A 22,343-nucleotide genomic window follows, 5' to 3' on the forward strand; every position below is an offset into this window, starting at 1 on the left:
GGATTGCCTAGGAGCATAAGTTCAAAGTGGGCATTGTCAAGGCCTACTTCTGAATATTGTGCCATGATTCCTCCCCATGTGCTCCTTAATTTTTCGTTACTTCTTCTGAATGTTCACAAACATTAGGAGAATCCGTTGGTCTGACATGCACTTCGTTGCATTTAATTTGCTTAAGTTACATTCCCTGTTACAAGTATATATAGCCATGGCACAAATGCAGCAGACACTCAGTTTTTGCTTAATAACACAGAACCGACTGTAGGAAGATCCACCATTTCAAGATAAGGCATCAAATGACGCCAAATACCACGTACCTGCAAAATATGGTGTGCTTCTCTTTAGCATCCTTATGATTTTTGCACAGTGCTAATTTCCTATTGACATTTCCATGCCAATTTAAAAAAGTCAAGAAGTTTGGTTCTTTCTACCAATCTGCACTAAATAGTTGAGTGTTTCAAGCTATTTTTTGCAAGTGTAGGCTAAACGCACTGGTGGAGGAAATGTATTGAGTTTACATTACTACAATGGGGGTGGGAGAAAAGTTTAACATACTACCTAAACTTGTGTATGTTGTGTTTTTTAAAAGTTTTTTGTTCTATCCATTATTGACACCCTCTGAACCTTAAGATCTATTTCAAGTGTGTATCTGTCAATTACACGGCTGTCTGTAGTTACTAAGTAGTTCTGGATAAGTTGATTAGTACACAGAAAAACATTCTGTATACAACTGACTCATTTGCAAAATCTGCATAACGCCTTCCAGGATACATGCACCCCTGATTGATCCTTTCAAATTTCGTTCAGACTGGTCAATGGAGGCGAAATTGGAAAGTTACAGATGGCATTCCAAAAGGTTCCATTGCCTGATGAACGCACATCAACTCCTACTATCCTTCAGTAAAAAAAAAAAGGAATAATGATGCAAGGATTGAGATTTTACGTTCCACACAGTTAACCTTTCAATTTCAAAGACATAAATATGCAAATTTCGGGGCATATTATCAAGAAACAGCGTTAAAGTTATCGCCGCTTTAGCGGCAGGAAAGTGCCGCTAAAGCGACAATAATGGGCGTGATAATATGCCCTTGTGAATTCCCATAGAAGAAAACTACAAAATAGAGGGTCTGAGGGATAGTTCACAAAGACCAACAAGGATTCAATCCTCCTGTAGGAAGGTAGAACCCTGACTATGGTTTCCCCCAACTTTTTTGCCTGGTGTTTTGCTGGTTTTCTGACTTAGTTGACCTGGGACCCTGCTATTCAGGGCCCCAGGCCTACTGCTCTCTCTGTAAAATGGATTCCATGTACCTTAGGTACATATCTAAATTGGATACTGAGTCACCTTATCAGTCCCTGTACAGTGTACCTTAGGTACCCAGGGCATAGGTGTACCCAGGGCCTACCAGGGGCTGCAGCATGTATTATGCCACCCCTGGCTGGCCATCCAAATCTGACACAACTGGCTGCTTGACAGCTGGGGCAAGGTGGTGTAATCACCCTTTGCTTTAGATATAGTATACCTATATCTAACCCTAAAATGGACACACAGATCTCCTATCAGTCACTCCTATGGCAGGCCTTAACAATCCTGAAGGCAGAGTGCTTGGAATCGTGTGAGATGGTGCTCTGGCATGAGCTGAGCCTGTCTGCGGCTTTCGGGACCCATCCCTTAGCCGTTTCCATGATATCGCATACCATATACTCTTAAGTGCATTATAATCCTCGCGGTTATGTGCCAACTCTGGTATCGCTTTATCAAAACATGTCGAGTAAGGTGTCATACGAATTGGAATACTAACCCCTCGCCAATTCTGGCGACGGGGTTAGCATTCCACCCTTCTAGAGGGACACGACATGTATGTAACCCCTAACCCCGGTTAAAGTCAGACAGAGCCTTAGCATCCACAAAATGGATGCTGCCACCGAGACACAAGTCTGCCCTCCTGCTGCTGGGAGTCCTCCCAGAGCAGGAGATAAGGACAAAGGGTTTCCTGCCAGGGGCGGTGCCAGCACCGTCCCAGACAGGGTTTTGTGTATTGTAGGTAGGCAGGGCTTTAGAGGAAGGTGACTGCAAGTGGCACCCCGGTGCTCACTGTGCATAGGCCGGCTGAAACCAGTTCCAGGGGCACTCCAGCCCCTGGCCTGGGGAAAGCCCGCCAAGGAAGTGGGTGTAACCACCCCCCTCCTGGTCCCACCCATAGGGCAGGACCTAGTCGCGTGCCAGCCCCCTTTTACAGGATAAAGGTAGGAACTGGCCCCCTTCCAAATCAGATCATCTTTGAATCCTGAAACTACTTTCTGCGAAAGGAACTCAAGACTTCTTCCTAAGATTTCTCCCTTGTGACTAAGGAGTAGTCACCCTGCATCCGCAGGCACCATCTAAGAACACTGCGGTCTGCTGCAAGTCCTTCCTCCGGAATCCGACTGCCCAGCTCAACGAGAACCGGCTTCCCTGGCACCTCTGACCTCTACCCACCTCTACAGCACAGCTGAGAACCGTGGGTGTGACGAGACCTCGAGGGACCGGCCATCTTCAAGACTGCACGACTTCTTTCCAGCAAGCCCGCCGAGTGAATTCCTGGTGAGTGCTTTGGGGTCCGAGAAGCCCCCACCCTGAGCAGCTCCAGCACCGAAGTGCAGCCCCCCAGCATCTCCACGATCTGCGTGGGGCCCTTCTGCTTTTTGCTGCTCACCGCGTTGTTTGGCTACTAGCCCGCTGGCTTGTGGCCTTCCTGACGACGCCGACGACATTTCTGCTGCTGGTCTGGTTGCTCCAGACTGGCCCTTGCTTCCCTCCATTGGAGAAGTACCCTGGACCCTCCTGGTCCGCCCAAGACGCCATTTTAGGTCCACCGCGTGGGCCTTGCATTTGCCAAGACTTGTAGCCCAATCCTGGGTCCAGCGACGTCGACAGCAAGAACCTTCGTGGGACAGCTCGCACCTCCATCCTGGTCGCCGACAACGCCTCCTGGTCCGAGAGACTGCAGAGCCCAGCAGCGCCCACTCACCTGACTGCGGTGACTTCGCCCGGTGCCATCCTGGTGCCCACTTAATCACTGGCTAGTGATTCAAGAACTTGGTCCCCTCTGCTTTCAGGTTTTCTTCTTCCTTGATCCAGGCTTGGATCCATCGAACTTTCCTTCACTGGTCGCCTGCCAGCAACTCCTTCCTTCCAGGCTCCTGGTCCGGCAACAAGATCCCCGACGTCTTTTCAGACCTATGCAGCTGCAGCCCCTGGGCTAGGTAACTTCGGCACTTCGGTGTCCCAGCATAGCCTCACTATCCTAGGGTCAGGATCCACTGTCGTTTTCTTCCTACCAGGTCGGGTTCGCCCGTGAACACTAACTTTGCCTTTACTAGCCTCCATAGACTTTGTCCCGCATCCCGCGTGAGAGTGCACACTCTGCACCCGAGTCCCCTAGGTCTCCTAGAAGTAATCTAACGATTCCCTAGTCAAGTCCTAGCGATTCCAAAGCCTATTAGTACTGTACTTACCTGCTAGTAATTTCGCATTCCACTTTTAGAATATATGGTTTTTCGTGCCCCTCGGGCATTTGTGTATAACGTGCTAACTTAAGTATTTTCATAAGAGTTTTGTTGTGTGCTTAGCACCCTGTCCTCATAAAGAGTACAGGGTTGTTGTGATTCTAATAAATACATTGTTTATTTTCATAACACTTGTGTGGTGTCCTTTCACTGGGTGTTCAAGGGGTAATGTGATGGTAAAACAGCTGGCTTAACACGCCCTCTAGAGTCTTAGCCTTAGACTGCTCGTATCCATGCTACTAGGATAGCTGGTCTATAAGGTTGACTTACAACCAATCATCAATAAGGGTTGTTTGGACTGATATATAGTGATCACTAGAATAGTGAACACTGCACATCAGGCCAACTTCTCACATTGGTGAGCAGCGGTTGGGATTTGAGCTTGCTGTTGTTTTACCACACATGCCCTAAGAATATCTTGTGAAAGATCACATAAGTACTAAAGGTACATATAACTTAGCTTAGAATACTCTGAGTTCTACTGAACCAGCTGTTGTAGCTCCTAGGGCCTAGCACACCCTAAACTACAACTCTAGCAAGGGATCAGTAGGCAAACATATAGTGTAGGTAAGTGCACCACTTACACCTCACTAGAAAAGCATGTCTACCCAGGGAGAATCTACTGAGACTCCCCTGGTCAGTGTTGACTCTCCACAGGTCACTTCAAGATATGCAGCTCTCAGCTTTCAGGAGATGAGACAAATCTGTGTCTCCAGGAAACTGAAGCAGGGGTCTAACCCCACCACTCCCTTTCTGATAGGTCTCTTAGAGACATATGATGCCAGAAAGCTTTCTCAGTTACATGAGAACATGCCAGCCTTAGAGGGAACCTCTGGGGATCCAGACCTCCCCAACACTGATTCAGCAGTTGAGGAGGAGGATCAAGAGGTACTCTCTGGGGATGAGGTAGACAAAGGTCTTGAGGTAGTCAGAAGGCTAACCAGGGCCAACTTAGACTTACTTGGGCTAGGATCTGGGGGACCCCCAGTACTAACCCGAAGTGGGCCTAACCTTGGAGTTAGGAGAGATAGATCTCTTTCTAGAGACTCCAATAGATCTCTGCACTCTAATGCCTCTTCTCAGGGGAGAAGGAATCCTCCACAGAGGAGATTTACTTCCCCTCAGAGAAGGGAGCATGAAGCTAGGATGAGACAAGCTGAACTGAGGATTGAAAGGGAAGAAATTGCCCTGGCCAAAGAGAAGCTTGCCCTGGCAAGAGAGCAGCAGATGAGTGGGCTAGCTCCCACTGGTGGCAGCAATCTCCCAAGAGATAGAGAGAAGGGTTTAGATACTAAACACCTGACTAAAATAGTGCCCCCCTTTAAGCAAGGGGATGATATCCAGAAATGGATGGCTGCTCTGGAGAGGGCCTGCACTGTGCAGGGCATTCCCCAGAGTCAGTGGGCAGCTATACTGTGGCTCTCCTTTGATGGTAAAGGTAGAGATAAGCTCCTCACTACAAGAGTAGAGGATGCTAACAATTACCAAGTCCTGAAGAATACACTGGTTGATGGGTTTGGTTTAACCACTGAGCAGTACAGGTTGCTGTTCAGAGACACCCAGAACACTCAGTCTCAGGACTGGTCTGACTTTGTTGATTGTGCCACTAAGGCTTTGGAAGGCTGGCTACTGGGTAGTAAGGTTACTGATTTCAAGGGATTGTATAATCTAATTATGAGAGAGCAAGTCTTAAATAATTGTCAGAACCAGTTATTACACCAGCACCTGGTAGACTCTGATCTGACCTCTCCACAAGAATTGGGTAAGAGGGCAGACAAATGGGTCAGAACCAGGGTTAGGCCCAAGAACCAAGGTGGTGACCAGAAAAAGGAATCGACCAAGCCTCAAGAGAAGGGTGGGAATAAATCTACAGATCAAACCACATCAGGGCCCCAAAAATCCTCTGAGGGGGGTGGGTCCCAGAATCCTTCCAACAACCAGAAGAAACCTTATTGTTATCCCTGTAAACAGGTGGGTCATTTAAAAACTGACAGCAGTTGCCCCAAGAATAACAATAAGGAAAACATACCCCCAAGTAACATTCCCAAACCTCCTGTTACTACTAGTAGTAATCCCCCAGGTGGTGGGAGTGCCCCCAAGAATTTGGGTGCATTTACTTTGGGAGTTCCTGGGGACTCTGGCCTAACCAGGTCCCCAAACTTAGATACTCTTGTCTGTGAGACTGGCATGGGGTTTGCCAACTTCACAACTTGTCCCAACACTTTGGGCAAGTACAGACAGGAGCCCCTCATCAATGGTATAAAAGTTGAGGCCTATAGAGATACAGGGGCTAGCATCACTATGGTGACTGAGAGTCTAGTCCCCTCAAGGCAACTTTTACCTGGTGCCACATACCAGGTGACCAATATTGATGGAGTACAGAGAGATCATCCCATGGCAGTGGTCAATCTCAGCTGGGGGGGTGTCACTGGCCACAAGAGAGTGGCAGTGTCACCAAACTTGCCTGTTGATTGCCTACTGGGGAATGATTTAGAGCTCTCAGCCTGGGCTGAAGTAGAGCAAGAAACCCATTCTAGAATGGTGAACATCCATGGTAAGGTTAGTGGGGCAGTGGTAGCCACAGCCCCAGTCCAAGATATCCTCCCTGAACAGGTCAGGAGGGTTGTGCCAGTCACAACCCCATCTCAGACAACTTCCTTCCCAGAACAGGTTGTCAAGGCTGTAATGGTAACAGCCCACACCCAAACTGAGCCCCCTCCTGAAAAGGTTGGGAGAGTTGTGATGGCCACAGCTCAAACTCAGACAGATGACAGTGTTGTGAAGCCTGAAACTATGGATCACTCCACTCAGACAGAGAGTATTGAGGAGGAAGAGAAATCTCCCTCCCACCAGACTTTAGGAAAGGATCAGCCTCCTCAGGGAACTGATCTGACCCCTTGTGAAGAAACTGCCACAGAGGTAGTCAGGCCTAGCCTGGCAGAACCCCTGATGTCAGTGGACCCTTCCAAGGTGGGACCCAGTCTGGAGCAGGTAACCTGCCCCTCTCTACCCTGCCTCAGTCAGCCCAGGGCTGTAGAGGTCAGGGAGGCCAGTGTTGGACCCCAAGGGGCCCCCTGTCCAAAAGAATTTCCCAATCAGCAGATTAAGGGCACTGAAGCTAGTAGACCTAGCCAAGTGAAAATAAGACACACTCCTGAGGGATCCCCCTTAAAATTAGTTAGGGACCTCCCACAGATGGACACTGTTGGGCACAGCCAAACTTGGTACCTGAGGGCCCCAGACCTGAACTGTCCCTCCAGTAAGCCAAACAGAGGGACCCAACCTCCAGCTGTAGGTAGCCAGAGGTTGACCCTGAGAGCCCAAAACAACTCAGTCTTGGAAAGAAAGGCCTCTATGGTGGATAATGATTGGAGGAAGCTGAGCCCAAAGTTAGTGGAGCCTCACTTCAGTACTCCATTTCAGCACCAGCCTTTTTCTTTGACAAAACACACCACAGGTAGGGATTCCCTATGGTGGAGACCCTCAGACACCCTTAGGGTGAGGGATTGCTTAGTGGACCATGACATAGGGGGTAACCATGCCAGTGCTGGTACTTCCTTAAATGGCCACTTAGGCAATATAGGCTTACCTGGACAAGGATAGCCTTATCTCCTTTCGTTTGGGGGGGGGGTTATGTAGGAAGGTAGAACCCTGACTATGGTTGCCCCCAACTTTTTTGCCTGGTGTTTTGCTGGTTTTCTGACTTAGTTGACCTGGGACCCTGCTATTCAGGGCCCCAGGCCTACTGCTCTCTCTGTAAAATGGATTCCATGTACCTTAGGTACATATCTAAATTGGATACTGAGTCACCTTATCAGTCCCTGTACAGTGTACCTTAGGTACCCAGGGCATAGGTGTACCCAGGGCCTACCAGGGGCTGCAGCATGTATTATGCCACCCCTGGCTGGCCATCCAAATCTGACACAACTGGCTGCTTGACAGCTGGGGCAAGGTGGTGTAATCACCCTTTGCTTTAGATATAGTATACCTATATCTAACCCTAAAATGGACACACAGATCTCCTATCAGTCACTCCTATGGCAGGCCTTAACAATCCTGAAGGCAGAGTGCTTGGAATCGTGTGAGATGGTGCTCTGGCATGAGCTGAGCCTGTCTGCGGCTTTCGGGACCCATCCCTTAGCCGTTTCCATGATATCGCATACCATATACTCTTAAGTGCATTATAATCCTCGCGGTTATGTGCCAACTCTGGTATCGCTTTATCAAAACATGTCGAGTAAGGTGTCATACGAATTGGAATACTAACCCCTCGCCAATTCTGGCGACGGGGTTAGCATTCCACCCTTCTAGAGGGACACGACATGTATGTAACCCCTAACCCCGGTTAAAGTCAGACAGAGCCTTAGCATCCACAAAATGGATGCTGCCACCGAGACACAAGTCTGCCCTCCTGCTGCTGGGAGTCCTCCCAGAGCAGGAGATAAGGACAAAGGGTTTCCTGCCAGGGGCGGTGCCAGCACCGTCCCAGACAGGGTTTTGTGTATTGTAGGTAGGCAGGGCTTTAGAGGAAGGTGACTGCAAGTGGCACCCCGGTGCTCACTGTGCATAGGCCGGCTGAAACCAGTTCCAGGGGCACTCCAGCCCCTGGCCTGGGGAAAGCCCGCCAAGGAAGTCGGTGTAACCACCCCCCTCCTGGTCCCACCCATAGGGCAGGACCTAGTCGCGTGCCAGCCCCCTTTTACAGGATAAAGGTAGGAACTGGCCCCCTTCCAAATCAGATCATCTTTGAATCCTGAAACTACTTTCTGCGAAAGGAACTCAAGACTTCTTCCTAAGATTTCTCCCTTGTGACTAAGGAGTAGTCACCCTGCATCCGCAGGCACCATCTAAGAACACTGCGGTCTGCTGCAAGTCCTTCCTCCGGAATCCGACTGCCCAGCTCGACGAGAACCGGCTTCCCTGGCACCTCTGACCTCTACCCACCTCTACAGCACAGCTGAGAACCGTGGGTGTGACGAGACCTCGAGGGACCGGCCATCTTCAAGACTGCACGACTTCTTTCCAGCAAGCCCGCCGAGTGAATTCCTGGTGAGTGCTTTGGGGTCCGAGAAGCCCCCACCCTGAGCAGCTCCAGCACCGAAGTGCAGCCCCCCAGCATCTCCACGATCTGCGTGGGGCCCTTCTGCTTTTTGCTGCTCACCGCGTTGTTTGGCTACTAGCCCGCTGGCTTGTGGCCTTCCTGACGACGCCCGACGACATTTCTGCTGCTGGTCTGGTTGCTCCAGACTGGCCCTTGCTTCCCTCCATTGGAGAAGTACCCTGGACCCTCCTGGTCCGCCCAAGATGCCATTTTAGGTCCACCGCGTGGGCCTTGCATTTGCCAAGACTTGTAGCCCAATCCTGGGTCCAGCGACGTCGACAGCAAGAACCTTCGTGGGACAGCTCGCACCTCCATCCTGGTCGCCGACAACGCCTCCTGGTCCGAGAGACTGCAGAGCCCAGCAGCGCCCACTCACCTGACTGCGGTGACTTCGCCCGGTGCCATCCTGGTGCCCACTTAATCACTGGCTAGTGATTCAAGAACTTGGTCCCCTCTGCTTTCAGGTTTTCTTCTTCCTTGATCCAGGCTTGGATCCATCGAACTTTCCTTCACTGGTCGCCTGCCAGCAACTCCTTCCTTCCAGGCTCCTGGTCCGGCAACGAGATCCCCGACGTCTTTTCAGACCTATGCAGCTGCAGCCCCTGGGCTAGGTAACTTTGGCACTTCGGTGTCCCAGCATAGCCTCACTATCCTAGGGTCAGGATCCACTGTCGTTTTCTTCCTACCAGGTCGGGTTCGCCCGTGAACACTAACTTTGCCTTTACTAGCCTCCATAGACTTTGTCCCGCATCCCGCGTGAGAGTGCACACTCTGCACCCGAGTCCCCTAGGTCTCCTAGAAGTAATCTAACGATTCCCTAGTCAAGTCCTAGCGATTCCAAAGCCTATTAGTACTGTACTTACCTGCTAGTAATTTCGCATTCCACTTTTAGAATATATGGTTTTTCGTGCCCCTCGGGCATTTGTGTATAACGTGCTAACTTAAGTATTTTCATAAGAGTTTTGTTGTGTGCTTAGCACCCTGTCCTCATAAAGAGTACAGGGTTGTTGTGATTCTAATAAATACATTGTTTATTTTCATAACACTTGTGTGGTGTCCTTTCACTGGGTGTTCAAGGGGTAATGTGATGGTAAAACAGCTGGCTTAACACGCCCTCTAGAGTCTTAGCCTTAGACTGCTCGTATCCATGCTACTAGGATAGCTGGTCTATAAGGTTGACTTACAACCAATCATCAATAAGGGTTGTTTGGACTGATATATAGTGATCACTAGAATAGTGAACACTGCACATCAGGCCAACTTCTCACACCTCCTAATCCATACTATGTCAAAAACAAATAGAATCCGTGGCCTTAAGATCAGCGTGCTTTGGAAAATGAGTCTCAAGAAGCCTACCGCTTTATGTGCTGCCTAGAATTAGTTAAAGAAAGCAAGAAGGTGCAGAAAGAATAATAAAGTGAAAAGACGGGCAAGAACCACCTCAGGATAATTGGCGTCCCATCACATTCAAGTGCCCAGTGTCATCATCTGGGATTCCAAGCAACTCCCTCTCGCCTTCCCTTAATCATTAGGGAGGGACAGAGAGATTGAGTTGTATTCCCTTATGTAGTTCTCACAAGAGAAAGCAAATACAGAAAGGACTCTTTTGTTTTTTATCTTAAAGTGTTTTTGTAAGTGTAGTGCAAGAAAAATGAAAAGCATGAATTAAAATAGGATAAACCACAGAGATATGCAATGCAAATAATCCTATTGGTGCTTTCTCTGATAAGTTTTCAGATTTAAAACCAAAGTGCAGGTGAAAAAGAAACAGAAGTTAATCACTGTCTCAACGGTCAACATGTTTCAGCCACTATGATAAATATCCCTGGCTTTCATCAGGACCTAAACAGACACACCTTTTGTCACTGCAAAGTTAAAGGGATTCATACATACAGTGTATATCCTGTTGTAGCAATATTCAAATCCTCGAAAGAAGCATGATGCTTTACGGAATCTAAAGAAAAAAATAAGTGAGTGTGAAAATACAACTGCGTCAACTTGTTTAACAGCATCCTAATTCTGTAGACATGCAATGGTAATAAAAAGTGTGCTTACCATTGCTTGTCAAGGACTGGACATCACCTCACTCGGAACCAGCTCAAGTTTTTGTAAAGAGGCCCGATCTGTAAAATAATCATAGCCCCACAACAACAGTTAATGGACAAGATTTGTACACATGGTTGTGGCTATAAATAGTCAGTCATCAACACTACTCAATTTATTAATTAAAAGTAAAAACAGGCTTTGTATTCAGACCCCCAGCTGCAGCCGCAGCGAAACATCAGTCCAACCTGTAATCACAAAATATCGGAGTCAATCTATTGTGTTCTTGCAATCCACCAAGAAACCCATGCCTAAGCCAGTGGTCCTTAGAGTGTAAGTAAAGAACGAATAGATGGGGGGACTGCACTCTCAATTGTGACCTTTCGACTCGAGTGGCCATTACGTGTAACAGCTAAATGGCAACACCCTGTCTGAGATGATGATAGAGGCAGTGCATCTTGAGAACCAGTGCAGCCTCTTGTATAAAGTTAACTACCTACACAATATATCTTTCAGTATTCAAAATGGGTCAGGCCGTTCTAGAGGCTGCTGTGTATTAAAGTTACGTGGTCTCACAGGTATCGGAACACTCTCACATTAGCAAAAAGCCAAGTGGCGCCAAGAGTAAATATATCTATAAAACGTGCATAGAGACATTAGCAGGAAGCGACTCACATTTATGCACATAGCTCTTACCTCTCTGTCTGTACCTTCAGGTGGAAATTTCACTGGAGTGGAGGTACCCGAAGAGGGAGCTGGCGGTCTTTTTATGGCGAAAAAAACAGGTGTTCTGCATTTGTGAGCATCGAGCGCGATACAGTGACGTAATTTGGAAGAACTACACGTACGCGGCGAGCACGCCGGAAAATGTAGTCTTCTTCAATATTCGCGAGTCAAGAACTATATTTACATAGTCAATCAAAAAGAGAAAAACAATAGAGATAGATTAATTTGTATGGAAACTGGCGATCTCTTAATGGCGAAAATATAGGTGTTCTTCGTTAGTGCACATCGGGCGCGATTTAGAACTACAAACATGCGGCGAGATCGCCAGGAAATGTAGTCTTCTTGAATATTCTCACGTAAACAACTTTGTTTACATACTCGGTCAAAAAAGAAGGAGAACCAACAAAGTTAAACCAATTTGTATGATGGATGAGGCTTGTATTGAAAAACACAGTGTGTGATATTATTTGAATATACCAGCGCGCGTACGGCGCTGTGGAAGAACGGCATTATAAGAACTATCAGCCAGTGGCTCTGACGTTGGAAAATATAGTATCTTTAGATATTATTGAGTATTCAATCAGGTTTACACTATGGTGCAATAGCTAAAACGGCTTTGTATAAATATCCATGTCTGAATATTTTTATTCCATCGCCTTTAGAACTGATAAGGAAAAACACAAGCACCGGACCTATCATTCACCCTACCCATATCGGGAATGATGAAGCTGTCCCGCATTATATGATTGTTTAGTTAGGGTCTACGGTGCGTCCCCTCTGGCTACACTCTGTCCCTGGGAAAGTCACCTATACTGCTGATACAAATGGCCTGTCGAGACAGGTTGAAATAAATAAATGAAACTGTATATCATTGATATTGTTTTAAAGCTGTCCCTATTGAAGTGTATACCAAAACTAAGCTCAAGGTGACTACTCATCCGAGTTGCATATGGACGATCTGTTCTAGTGTGTTAATAGTTGTTCTAGTGTGTTTATAGTTCTCTCTTGCATAACTGCGTTTGGTAATCATGGGTCTTCATGTTGTGATAGTTGTTCCCTGATAACTTAATTCTTGCTGGCTTGATGTTGCGATAGTTGTTCCCTGATAACTTAAAAATTGGATGTTGAATACCCTTACACCAGCGACAACTACTCCCCTCCTGAATTCAATAAGAAAGGGAAAAGGTATGGTTCCTCCTACTCAGGGTCTAGTTCAGGAGACAGTTCGAACAAGGGAGAATCCAATCCTGATGATAGACAACAGTTTAGAGGGAGGGCTAGGGGCAGATACCAAAGGGCGAATTGGCGAGGTGGACCACCTACAGCTCAATTCCAACAGTGGTGGCCACCTGCACCTTGGGGTTTCCCTCCTCCACATTTTCAGCCTCCTATGCCACAATTCCAACCGCATCCACAACACTTTCAAAACCAGTCTTTTTTAGGTTTTGGTCCAGGCAGACCAAGCGGCAAGTGAAGAAATGCTCAAGTACACTGGAACCCACCACCAACTTCACATATGGGGACCAGGAGCCAAACGAAGAAGAGTGGGCAAGCAGGAACCAGTGTGGAATGAGCTTGATAGTGAATCTCAGCCAAAGACAGTTGACGGAAGATGAAACCCAAGTTCTCAACCGAGGCCTAGGCTTTTTAGGGACCAATCCAGGAGATAGTTTTCATGTTCACTGCGAATTGGCTCAGTTTTTTCATAAGATTCGCTTACATTAATTTTTCCCTGACAAAGAATTGACACCTGGCCAAATATAAGAAAAGAACACAAGCCTTAAGAAACACTATACCTTCAACCAACCCCAACATAAGGTTGCCCTCAAAGGTGCTTGCATTTGAGAAGGCAGTCCAAGAGGAAATAGCTACCCTTTGCAAAAATAACAAGAAGGTCCAATTCTGCAATCTACCTATATATGAACAAATAGCCATACGTACTTTATGAAGATCAGACTTTAACAATGAAACCAGCAGATAAAGGCGGCACAGTCGTTATTCAAGATACCACGCCATATAGAGAAGAATGCTTGCGCCAGCTTGTAGACAGAAAGTCTTATCGATCCTTGAAGGAAGATCCTACAGAGCGACTTAAAAGAACAATAAGAGCACATGTGGAAGAAGCACTTTCTTCTGGCTGGATCATGGCAAAAGAAGCCTTATTCTTACAGACAAGTCATCCAGTTATGCCCTATTTCTATTGCCTTCCTAAGGTTCATGAAAATCAAAGACCGCCTCCAGGGAGGCATCTCATTTCGGACATTGGGTCAGTCCTGGAGCCCTTATCCACTTTTGTGGACTACTTTTTCAATCCCTTAGTGAAAACCATGCCAACTTACAAGACACCAAAGACGTATTACTTCTGCTACTTGACATCGATTTTGTTGACGAACTAGATTACCTGGTGTCATTCGACATCGAGTCACTTTATATATCAATACCACAAGATGAGACGTTAGATACCATCTTCCAAATACTCACCAACACTGAGTTGGATTATATGAAACCAGTGCCATTCATAATGTCTCTGGCACGACTAGCAATGATGGACAATTTCTTCAAATACGAAGAAACGATCTATCTCCAAGTGTCTGGCACAAGTATGGGCAGTATTTTTGCGCCAAGCTTGGCTAATCTATACGTCCATGCATTTGAACAGGAACATGTCCTCACCACCTCTAATCCATTTTTTTAATCGATTAGTTTATGGAAACGTTATATCGATGACATTCTTGTCGTATGGCTTGGTACTTTGGAATCAGTGGCTAGTTTCAAAGACTGGCTAAACAGCAGGAATGAGTTCCTGAGGTTTATTGTAGAAGCCAACAAAGAAAAGATCGCCTTTTTTGATCTGTCTATTTTTTTACGCATCAGGAGGCTTGCAAAGTGAACTATATCAAAAACTGATGGCACGAAATTCATTGCTGCGGTTCGAAAGTCAACACCCGAAGTCACTCCGTAAAAACTTGCCATATGGGTAGTTTCTATGGGTGCGGAGAAACTGCTCCACTCTAGAGAAGTACGAAGAACATTCCAGTAATCTTGTGAGACAACTAGAAGAAAATAAGTATCTGAAAAAACTAATCAAACGAGCTAAGAAACGTGCCATAAACAATAATCGGGAAGCACTGATTGAATTACCAACAGTTAAGCCTCCCTTGGGCCGGCTCACGTTTGTACATACCTTCAGTGCCCTTACTATTAACATCCAGAAGAGCGTCAGGTGGCACTGGCATATCCTAAACAGGTGCTCGGACAAGATACCTTTACCCCTGTTCTCGCTTAAAAGAAGTACCAACTTGGGGGTACAAGCTGGTTCATACTCGACCACGGAGCGTAAGACAAGAAAAAGAAGCCACACTGTGGGTCTTACCAAGAGTTCAGGGCCACTTTCCTTATGGCTCCTGTGGAGTATGTGCCCAGACAAAACAATCAAAAACCATCGATATAGGAAGTTCAAAACCTTGGATACAGAAAAGTTTCATGAACTGTAACAGTGACAACCTTATTTACTTGATCACATGTCCCTGTGAATAGAGGTACGTTGGCATGACTATACGGAAAGTTAAACTTCGAATGATGGAACACAGAAGCACTTTCCGGTGCAAGAAACCATGACAAAATTAACGAAACATTTCTTTGAGAAAGATCATAGAACAGAAGACTTCACGTGGACCGTACTGGAAAAACCTTTCATTCCACCGCATATCAGTGATATCGCTACTTTCCTATTCCAACGAGAGCAACAATGGGTTTTTAGACTATCGAGTGACACCACAGGTCTCAATGATGCTATTCCCTGGATGTCACTCTCTATGAGGTAAAGTTATAGATTATAAAATTCTCTTTTTTCATGTAACTATACCTCCATTATTGACCTGACATGAACAGCTTCTGAGGAAGTCGATAGCTAGGTGAGGTCTTAATAGAGATTTGATTATTAGCCTTTGGCCAGAGACCAGTCCATACTCAAGGTATCAAGCCAGCAAGAATTATGTTATCCAGGAACAACTATCGCAACATCAAGCCAGTAAGAATTAAATTATCAGGGAACAACTATCGCAACACGAAGACCCTTGATTACCAAACGCACTTATGCAAGAGACAACTATTAACACACTAGAACAGATAGTCCATATGAATGTGTAATGATGGGACACCAATCATCCTGAGGTGGTTCTTGCCTGTCTTTTCACTTTATTCTTCTTTCTGCCCCTTCTTGTTTTCTTTAACTAATTCTAGGCAGCACATAAAGCGGTAGGCGTCTTGAGACTCAATTCCCATAGAAGCCCAGGTTCTGGTGTGAACACGGGCTTCTATGGGAATTCTCTACACCATATTATCAAGCCCATTATCGCCGCTTTAGCGGCAGTTCCCTGCCACTAGAGCGGTGATAATCTTAACTCTGTTCTTGATAATATGCCCCTCCATTCTTCTATTTCACTTAGGGTAAGCACAATTTGCAGACTCTTGAGGTTTGAAAACTAACTCACAAGAGAACACACAAAAAGGAACCCTCGGGAAGGCAAACAACACTAGAAACTCCGGCCTGTGTCATTAAATACCGAGCCACCCTCTACAAATCTGAGAATGATGAGTGGGGAGCGTCATTTAAAGGGCAGTTATTTCTCTTCCTGTTCCTATCCTGCTTAGACCCAGGAGGCAAATGAACGTGCCTTGCTGCAGAAAACAGTGGAGTAGGATTCCTCTGCCATGCATCAGTCCCACGACCTTGCTCACAGACTGGGAAATGGAAACTTGTCTAGAGATCCCTTATGGATTCTTCTTGCCTGCTCTGTGATATTTCAGAGGGACTGGGAACAGAATGTGTGCAGCCAGCTATCACAGTTCCCCTAGATAATAGAAGGGTAGATGTGTGTGTGTGTGTGTGTAAATGTGTTGTATTTTGTATAGCGCGAACAGTAACCCGGAGGCATCCCGGCGCTTGTACTCCTACCACAAGGGAACCCCTCCTGGCTTTTCCTTGTGAGGTGTCCACTCCTGGGCATCCCATGGTGAAACCAGGCATCCCTTGTGCATCGGGGGCCGTTGTGGAGACTAAGCAAGCTATTGCCCAGAGTTGCAGCGTGGGGCCCATGCTTAGATTCGGCACTGAGGCGAGAATATCCGGTCAGAGGAATTTAAGCCCGACCCCGCCGAGGTGGGAATCAAACCCTGGTCCCTGGCCAGCGTTCTGCATCAAGGTCTGCCGCTCTAACCATTGAGCCACACTTCGCCACTAGATGTGTTTAGCTCCTCAATCTTGTATGCAAGCGGAGTGGGTGGAACAATAGATAGCAGTCCTTAGGCCACCACAAGAATGACGTTCCCACATTTTCATGCTCCAGAGATGATTCTATGTTACAACACACGATGGACTGACCCCGGTTGCACACTTCAGGAATGAAAATGCCATAGCCTGGTAAATCCATTCCCATGCTCCATAGATGACAGTACATTACAGGACCTCCTTGACTCTGCAACTGTAGAAACCGCTCGAATGCCACCGTCCAGACACAGTGAGTCTATGATGTCCAAAGCATATGTAGCTACACTTCCTTATCAGCAGTGACTTTGCCACCGAAAGCAACAGATGGGCTTCAGCTTGTCATATGCCATGGTAACTTCCTATATTTACACGATATAACGCCCTGCATTGCCTTGTTTCCTTGCAGGATCTGGATGGTGCTAAAGATGAGAACCGGCGACTTAAAGAGGAGCACCAGACCCTGCTCAGGGTCGTGGGGCAGCTGAGCAGTTGAGATGAGGGTGAGATCTACACGCTGCCTTCCCCACACGCTTGCAGGAGAACGAAGGGCCATCAACCCTCTGCACAAGAGCCTACTACGGACACCCAGGACTGCTCACTGAGGGCAGAAGAGTGGTAGATGGATGCATGGACATTGGGGGGATTACAGTTGAATAAGAAGAATGGAGGTGAGATTAGTGACTCAGGGACAACAATGTCTATAGGGATCTGGAGATACAGTGTGAACAGGATTGCTCAAAGCGAGCTGCAGATGGAATCATTGTCTTTAGGGACCCCCATTTCATGAACAAATCCGTTCCCAGAGTAGCTTCAGCTTCCCATGTCATAACTGTATGAGGAGCAAAAACCTTGCAATCCCTGGCAGGCAGAAGTAAGTCTCCTGGAGAATGCTCTTCATTCTGGGGGCTGCTTCCCAAATTAACTGGCATTGTCACCCAGCGCTGAGGTACAAAAGGGTGTAGGGAATCAATTCAAGAGCTTCTGAATTTAAGCTCACGTGTAATTTCTTCACCAGTTACCTGTTCTGCACAGGAGGAGTCTTTAAAGTAGAAGTACTACTTGAAACCGTCACAAGAAAATCATTGTGAAATTTTGGTTTTTGTCCATCGTTATGTTGATTGTTGCCTTTATTTTAAACGGACATTAACAGTTTGTGCCCCAAGAATTTGGTATCATTCCCTTCATCTAAGTCAGGATAGTCTCAGCTCATCTCTGATCCCCGCTTGAGCTCATTCCTGAACACCTTTTTATTTTATTTTTATTTATTTTCAAGAGTTTTATATAGCGCTGGCTAGACCCGGAGGTATCAGAGCGCTTTACATGTACATCAGATCATAGTTACAGGTTACATCATAACAAAGGTTACATAGTTCTTAGAGCATGGCCACATAGTTACTGGTAAGGTCGAGATAAACAATAAGCACAAATACGTAAGGGGAGAAGCAGGCAAGGTGAGCGATTCAGGGGAGGGGGGGTTAGAGCAGGGGAAGTAGACAGATAATGAAGGCGGGGAAGAGGAGGTTAGGGTGAGAGACACAGCATGGGAAGAGGAGGGGAAGGGTGACTGGTACACAAACCGGTAGACGAGTCAAGGCAACGTCCAGAGTCCAGTATGCTGTGATCCCAGGGGAAGTGGTATCACTTCCCTATCTCTGTTGCGAGAGGCACCCTTTGCGCAGTGGACTCTCTCAGAGAGGTCTCTGAGACTCCAAGGCCTATATACTGGATCCTTCCCCAGAAAGGGGAGAGGGAGTGCTTTGGCAAGGGGTGCCATACCATACCTCAAGTGTGAGTGGCTCCCTTGGCGCAGTGGACTCACTCAGCGTGTTCGCTGAGACTCCAGAGTATAAATATTGGATCTTTCCCCAACAAGGGGAGAAGGAGTGCTTAGTCAAACGGCACAAAGGACAGGGGGCTAGGCAGAGTAGCAGGCACGGGGAGAGAATTCGGGGGAGAGGGGATAGGAGCTAGGGACGAGACAATGAGGAGAGACGAAAAGAAGTCTGTCTAAAGACCGACTGGGTAGGTGACGACCAAGGAGGGAATCCACAGCCCATCTCCCCTATAGCTAAACTAAGTAGCTCCATCGGGCGTCAGACAAAATAGTTCAGTCTCAATACATTAAGAGAGGAGCGAAGGAGAGACATGAATGGGGGGCGGATGCGGTAGGAGACTGCAGGAGAGACGAAAGGAAGTGCAACAATGTGGTTAAACAATATATAGGAAAAGATCAAACAAGAAAACATTATATCAAACAGTCAGCAATACAATTAGGAGAGGAGAGAGAGGAGCGAGAAAGAAGTGGGGGGGAGGGGAGGATGGAAAGTGAGGTTGGCTAGACCCAAAGGTATCAGAGCACTATACATGAGGATCAACAATGTATCAGACAAGACCAACAATTACACAATACATCAAGAATAATAGGCAATACATTAGGAGAGGAGAGAAAGGAGAGAGAAAAGCATTGGAGGGGGCGGGGGAGGTGGGAAAGGGAGGAAAGAGAGAAAAGACAACAAGGAGAGACAGGAGGAAGTGTGTCTAAAGACCGACTGGGTAGGTGACGACCAAGGAGGGAATCCACGGTCCATCTCCCCTATAGCTAAGCCATGTAGCTCCATCGGGCATCAGACAAAGCCCAGTGACATCAAGGAGAATGTTAAGCCCGAAGTGCAGATGCAAACTAACGAGGGGTCACCTGCTGGAGAGTTCAGATGTGTGGTATCGCCGCCCTGTGGAATGAGGAGGCCAGTAGCAGAAACCCACTATTTGTGAAGGTCAAGAGTGAGGGGATGACTCCAGATAAGGCTGCACAGCAGGATCGTTTATTGCAGGAGCTGTGCCATGGTCCTCCCCACTGACACAACCCAGGAACTTCAGTGCAGTAATTCAGCTGTGGAAAGGCCTCGAAAGTAAGCCCATCCCAGATCTTTCTCCATTACCGCTGGATCAGGTCTGCAGGATCGGACTCCCAGGACGGCATCTGAGCATCCACAAATGGCTGCCTTGCAGCTTCCACCATGGTATTCCCAGCTGCTGCAGATATAGCAAGCCTGTATTACCCAAGCAAGATAGGGTGCAGGATATAGAGTTCAAAATGCTTTGATGCCTCAGATCGTCATGTGCGGACATTAGTGAAGAGGACACAGTTCACTTTACATTACTCACTGTTGCGATGGTGCAGCGATGGAGGCAGCCGCAATGTTGTATCTCCGCTGGCCCTCCCAGCAGCAATATACGGTAACTTGCGGGGCAGGAGACTCAAAAAAGCAAGGGGGGGGGGCATCCAGGGGACCACAGGGCCCAGGTAGACCAGGTACGACTCCGCTCGTTTTCCTCTTGCCGCCATGCCAGCCCCGATTCTGCCCAGCCCCCACCAGCAGCAGCCAGACGTTTCTCCGCGGCACCCGCTTATGGGCAATCTCACCCCCAGCAGAGGAACCATGCAGCAGTCAGGTGCGGGAGATTAGCCGATCGGAGCACTCGAGTCCACACGAATATATGATTATACCACGATTTCAAATACCACGCATGGCTTTACCACGCGAATTTTACATCGCAAGTGGCTTTACCACGCTGGTATTTACAACGTAGGATTTTACTACGCCTAGAAACGTCTTACCTGCACGTCTTTCTCTACGAGCCCTTACTTCCATCCTCCATTGAAACAAGCGTCAAAACACGTATACCAAAATAAAAAAAGGACTGCTTTTTTGACGTACACGGCACGTCTTTGGGGGAGGCTCTTTCCTTTTTCTTTGAAATTTATGTTCGTTTTTTTTTAAAGTAACCTGCTTGTTATTTTTTGGGGGGGGAGACCCCCCCCAGCCCCCCCCCCGAGCCCCCCCCCCCCTCTGCCCCCCAAGCCCACGCAGAACGACTTGAAAGAATACCACGTCTCCCCCCCAGCCCGTGGTAAAGACGTCGTGGAAGGCACCCTGCGTGGAAGGCACCCTGCGTGGTAAGTGTCACGTGGTAAAAGTTAGTAGTGGTAATGCCTTCGTGGTAAATGATGTTTCCCGTCCACACATCAGGCGCGGAAGTCCGATCGCTGTGGAATAGCGGGAGCCGCCATTTGAGCGCGTCCTCCGCGTCGCAGTTGTAGGCGCCCAAAAGCCCGATCCGAAAACCGCCAGATCCCGCAAATAACCTCTCTGCCCGCATCCACTGCTGACAGTAGCGGTCACCGCTCCAATTGCTTACAGGTCTACCTCGGGCAGGCAGATGAGTCAGCTCCAGCCTGCTGGGATTTTCAATCGGGAGGGTGGTTGAATTTACAATCAGGCAGGCGTCGGACCAGGAGCGAGTCTATTTCTGCAAACACAGCAGAATGTGCTGACAATCTCCTACCTGTGCAGATATACCCATGTTCTCTCCTCCTCCGGGGGCTGGAGCGGGGCAGGTGAAAGTTTGGAGCCTCGGGGGCGCCCTTTTAGCTTAGCCAGGATTCCTTTGCATTTTTCATAAGGATTCCTTCAATGTCAAATCTGGATCCAATCAATTGTAAAATTATCCTTGAAATTCGGTTACATGTAATAACATCGTTTTCCTAACCATTTTCTGCTAAGATTTAATTCTATAGCATAAAGATCGAAATTCTGAAGAAAAAAATAATCCTCTGGTTATAACAGCTTCATAATTTAGATGTAGAAATTAGTAGTAGAGTAAGCATTAAAACATTTTAAGGCATTTTAAAATTCTATCACATTTCTTTACAATTTTCAAAGCACATCCAAATGTCATAAATTAATTACTTCTGTAAATATAAATATGTACATTAGAAAGGATATGTCTCAGAATCCATTCAGAGGGTCATGTGGCATGCAGGGGTTACTGGCTAAACTGTGGGGGCTATGGCCTTTTACTCCTGCCGTCCTGGGCCCGACCGACAATGGATCCTGATTCACAGGGCCAAGTACTACCCTTTCAGCACTTGACACTTAGCGGTTTCGTGGGTTTAGCAGTTCAAGCATTGTCGAGGGGGAAGTCGGTGAAAGTTCTACATGGGCGTAAGATCCAAAAAATGCTCAGGAACCTCAGTTAATAAATATCCCGTCATATATTTGCTTTTATAAAATAAGGTAGTATTTATATGCAAACAAAAGTTAACTAGGGAACCCCACTAATAATATGTGGAGTCTTTGTAAGAACGACGTTGTCCGGGCAGTTTTCTAAGTCCCACTGACCTGTCAACTAACTGAGGTAATTCCCCATTTACGCCCGGCAGTATTCAGGCTATGCTCTAGTAGTAAGTGCTCTAACTATAGACCTATAGTTAGAGCAAGGCTGTCCACTGGCACTGCGGCCCAGTGGTCAGTCGTACATGCTTCTGCTGGTGTTGTGATACTGAAGGCCTGGCAATGTAACAGTTGAGTTGGTTAATGCAAGGCGGCTGGAAGTCCATGGCTTCCTCCGGCTGTGGTGTCAGTCCCCCTGATTTTGGCTGGAAGTCTCAGGTAGTTTCTTATTTTTACTTGCAAAAGTAGATGCTCTGATTACACAAATCACAATCTGCTACACTTAATTGTTGCATGCTGCACAAGGGTGATGGCCCTCTCTTCTCTGCAGCCCCCACCTAGCACATGTCGCATACAGTGGCATGGAGGGCAACAGCCCTTGCAGGTCACAGTGCTGGAGAGTACAATGCTCCTCTCGGTCACA

At 47.2% G+C, this 22,343-nt stretch overlaps 1 protein-coding gene across 1 annotated transcript in view; it reads left to right on the forward strand.

The window, feature by feature from the left end:
* The window catches only part of LOC144824685 (PRKC apoptosis WT1 regulator protein-like), a 117,749-nt gene extending 100,322 nt beyond the window's left edge, over positions 1-17,427 (forward strand). Inside the window, exon 9 of the mRNA XM_078683717.1 lies at positions 17,092-17,427. Coding sequence (XP_078539843.1) covers positions 17,092-17,178 — 87 coding nt within the window. The 3' untranslated portion in view covers positions 17,179-17,427. The remainder of the gene's footprint in view (positions 1-17,091) is intronic.
* Positions 17,428-22,343: the final 4,916 nt, after the last annotated feature.

This window comes from Lissotriton helveticus, chromosome 3_1 (genome assembly GCF_964261635.1).
Source record: "Lissotriton helveticus chromosome 3_1, aLisHel1.1, whole genome shotgun sequence".
Lineage (NCBI taxonomy): Eukaryota > Metazoa > Chordata > Amphibia > Caudata > Salamandridae > Lissotriton > Lissotriton helveticus.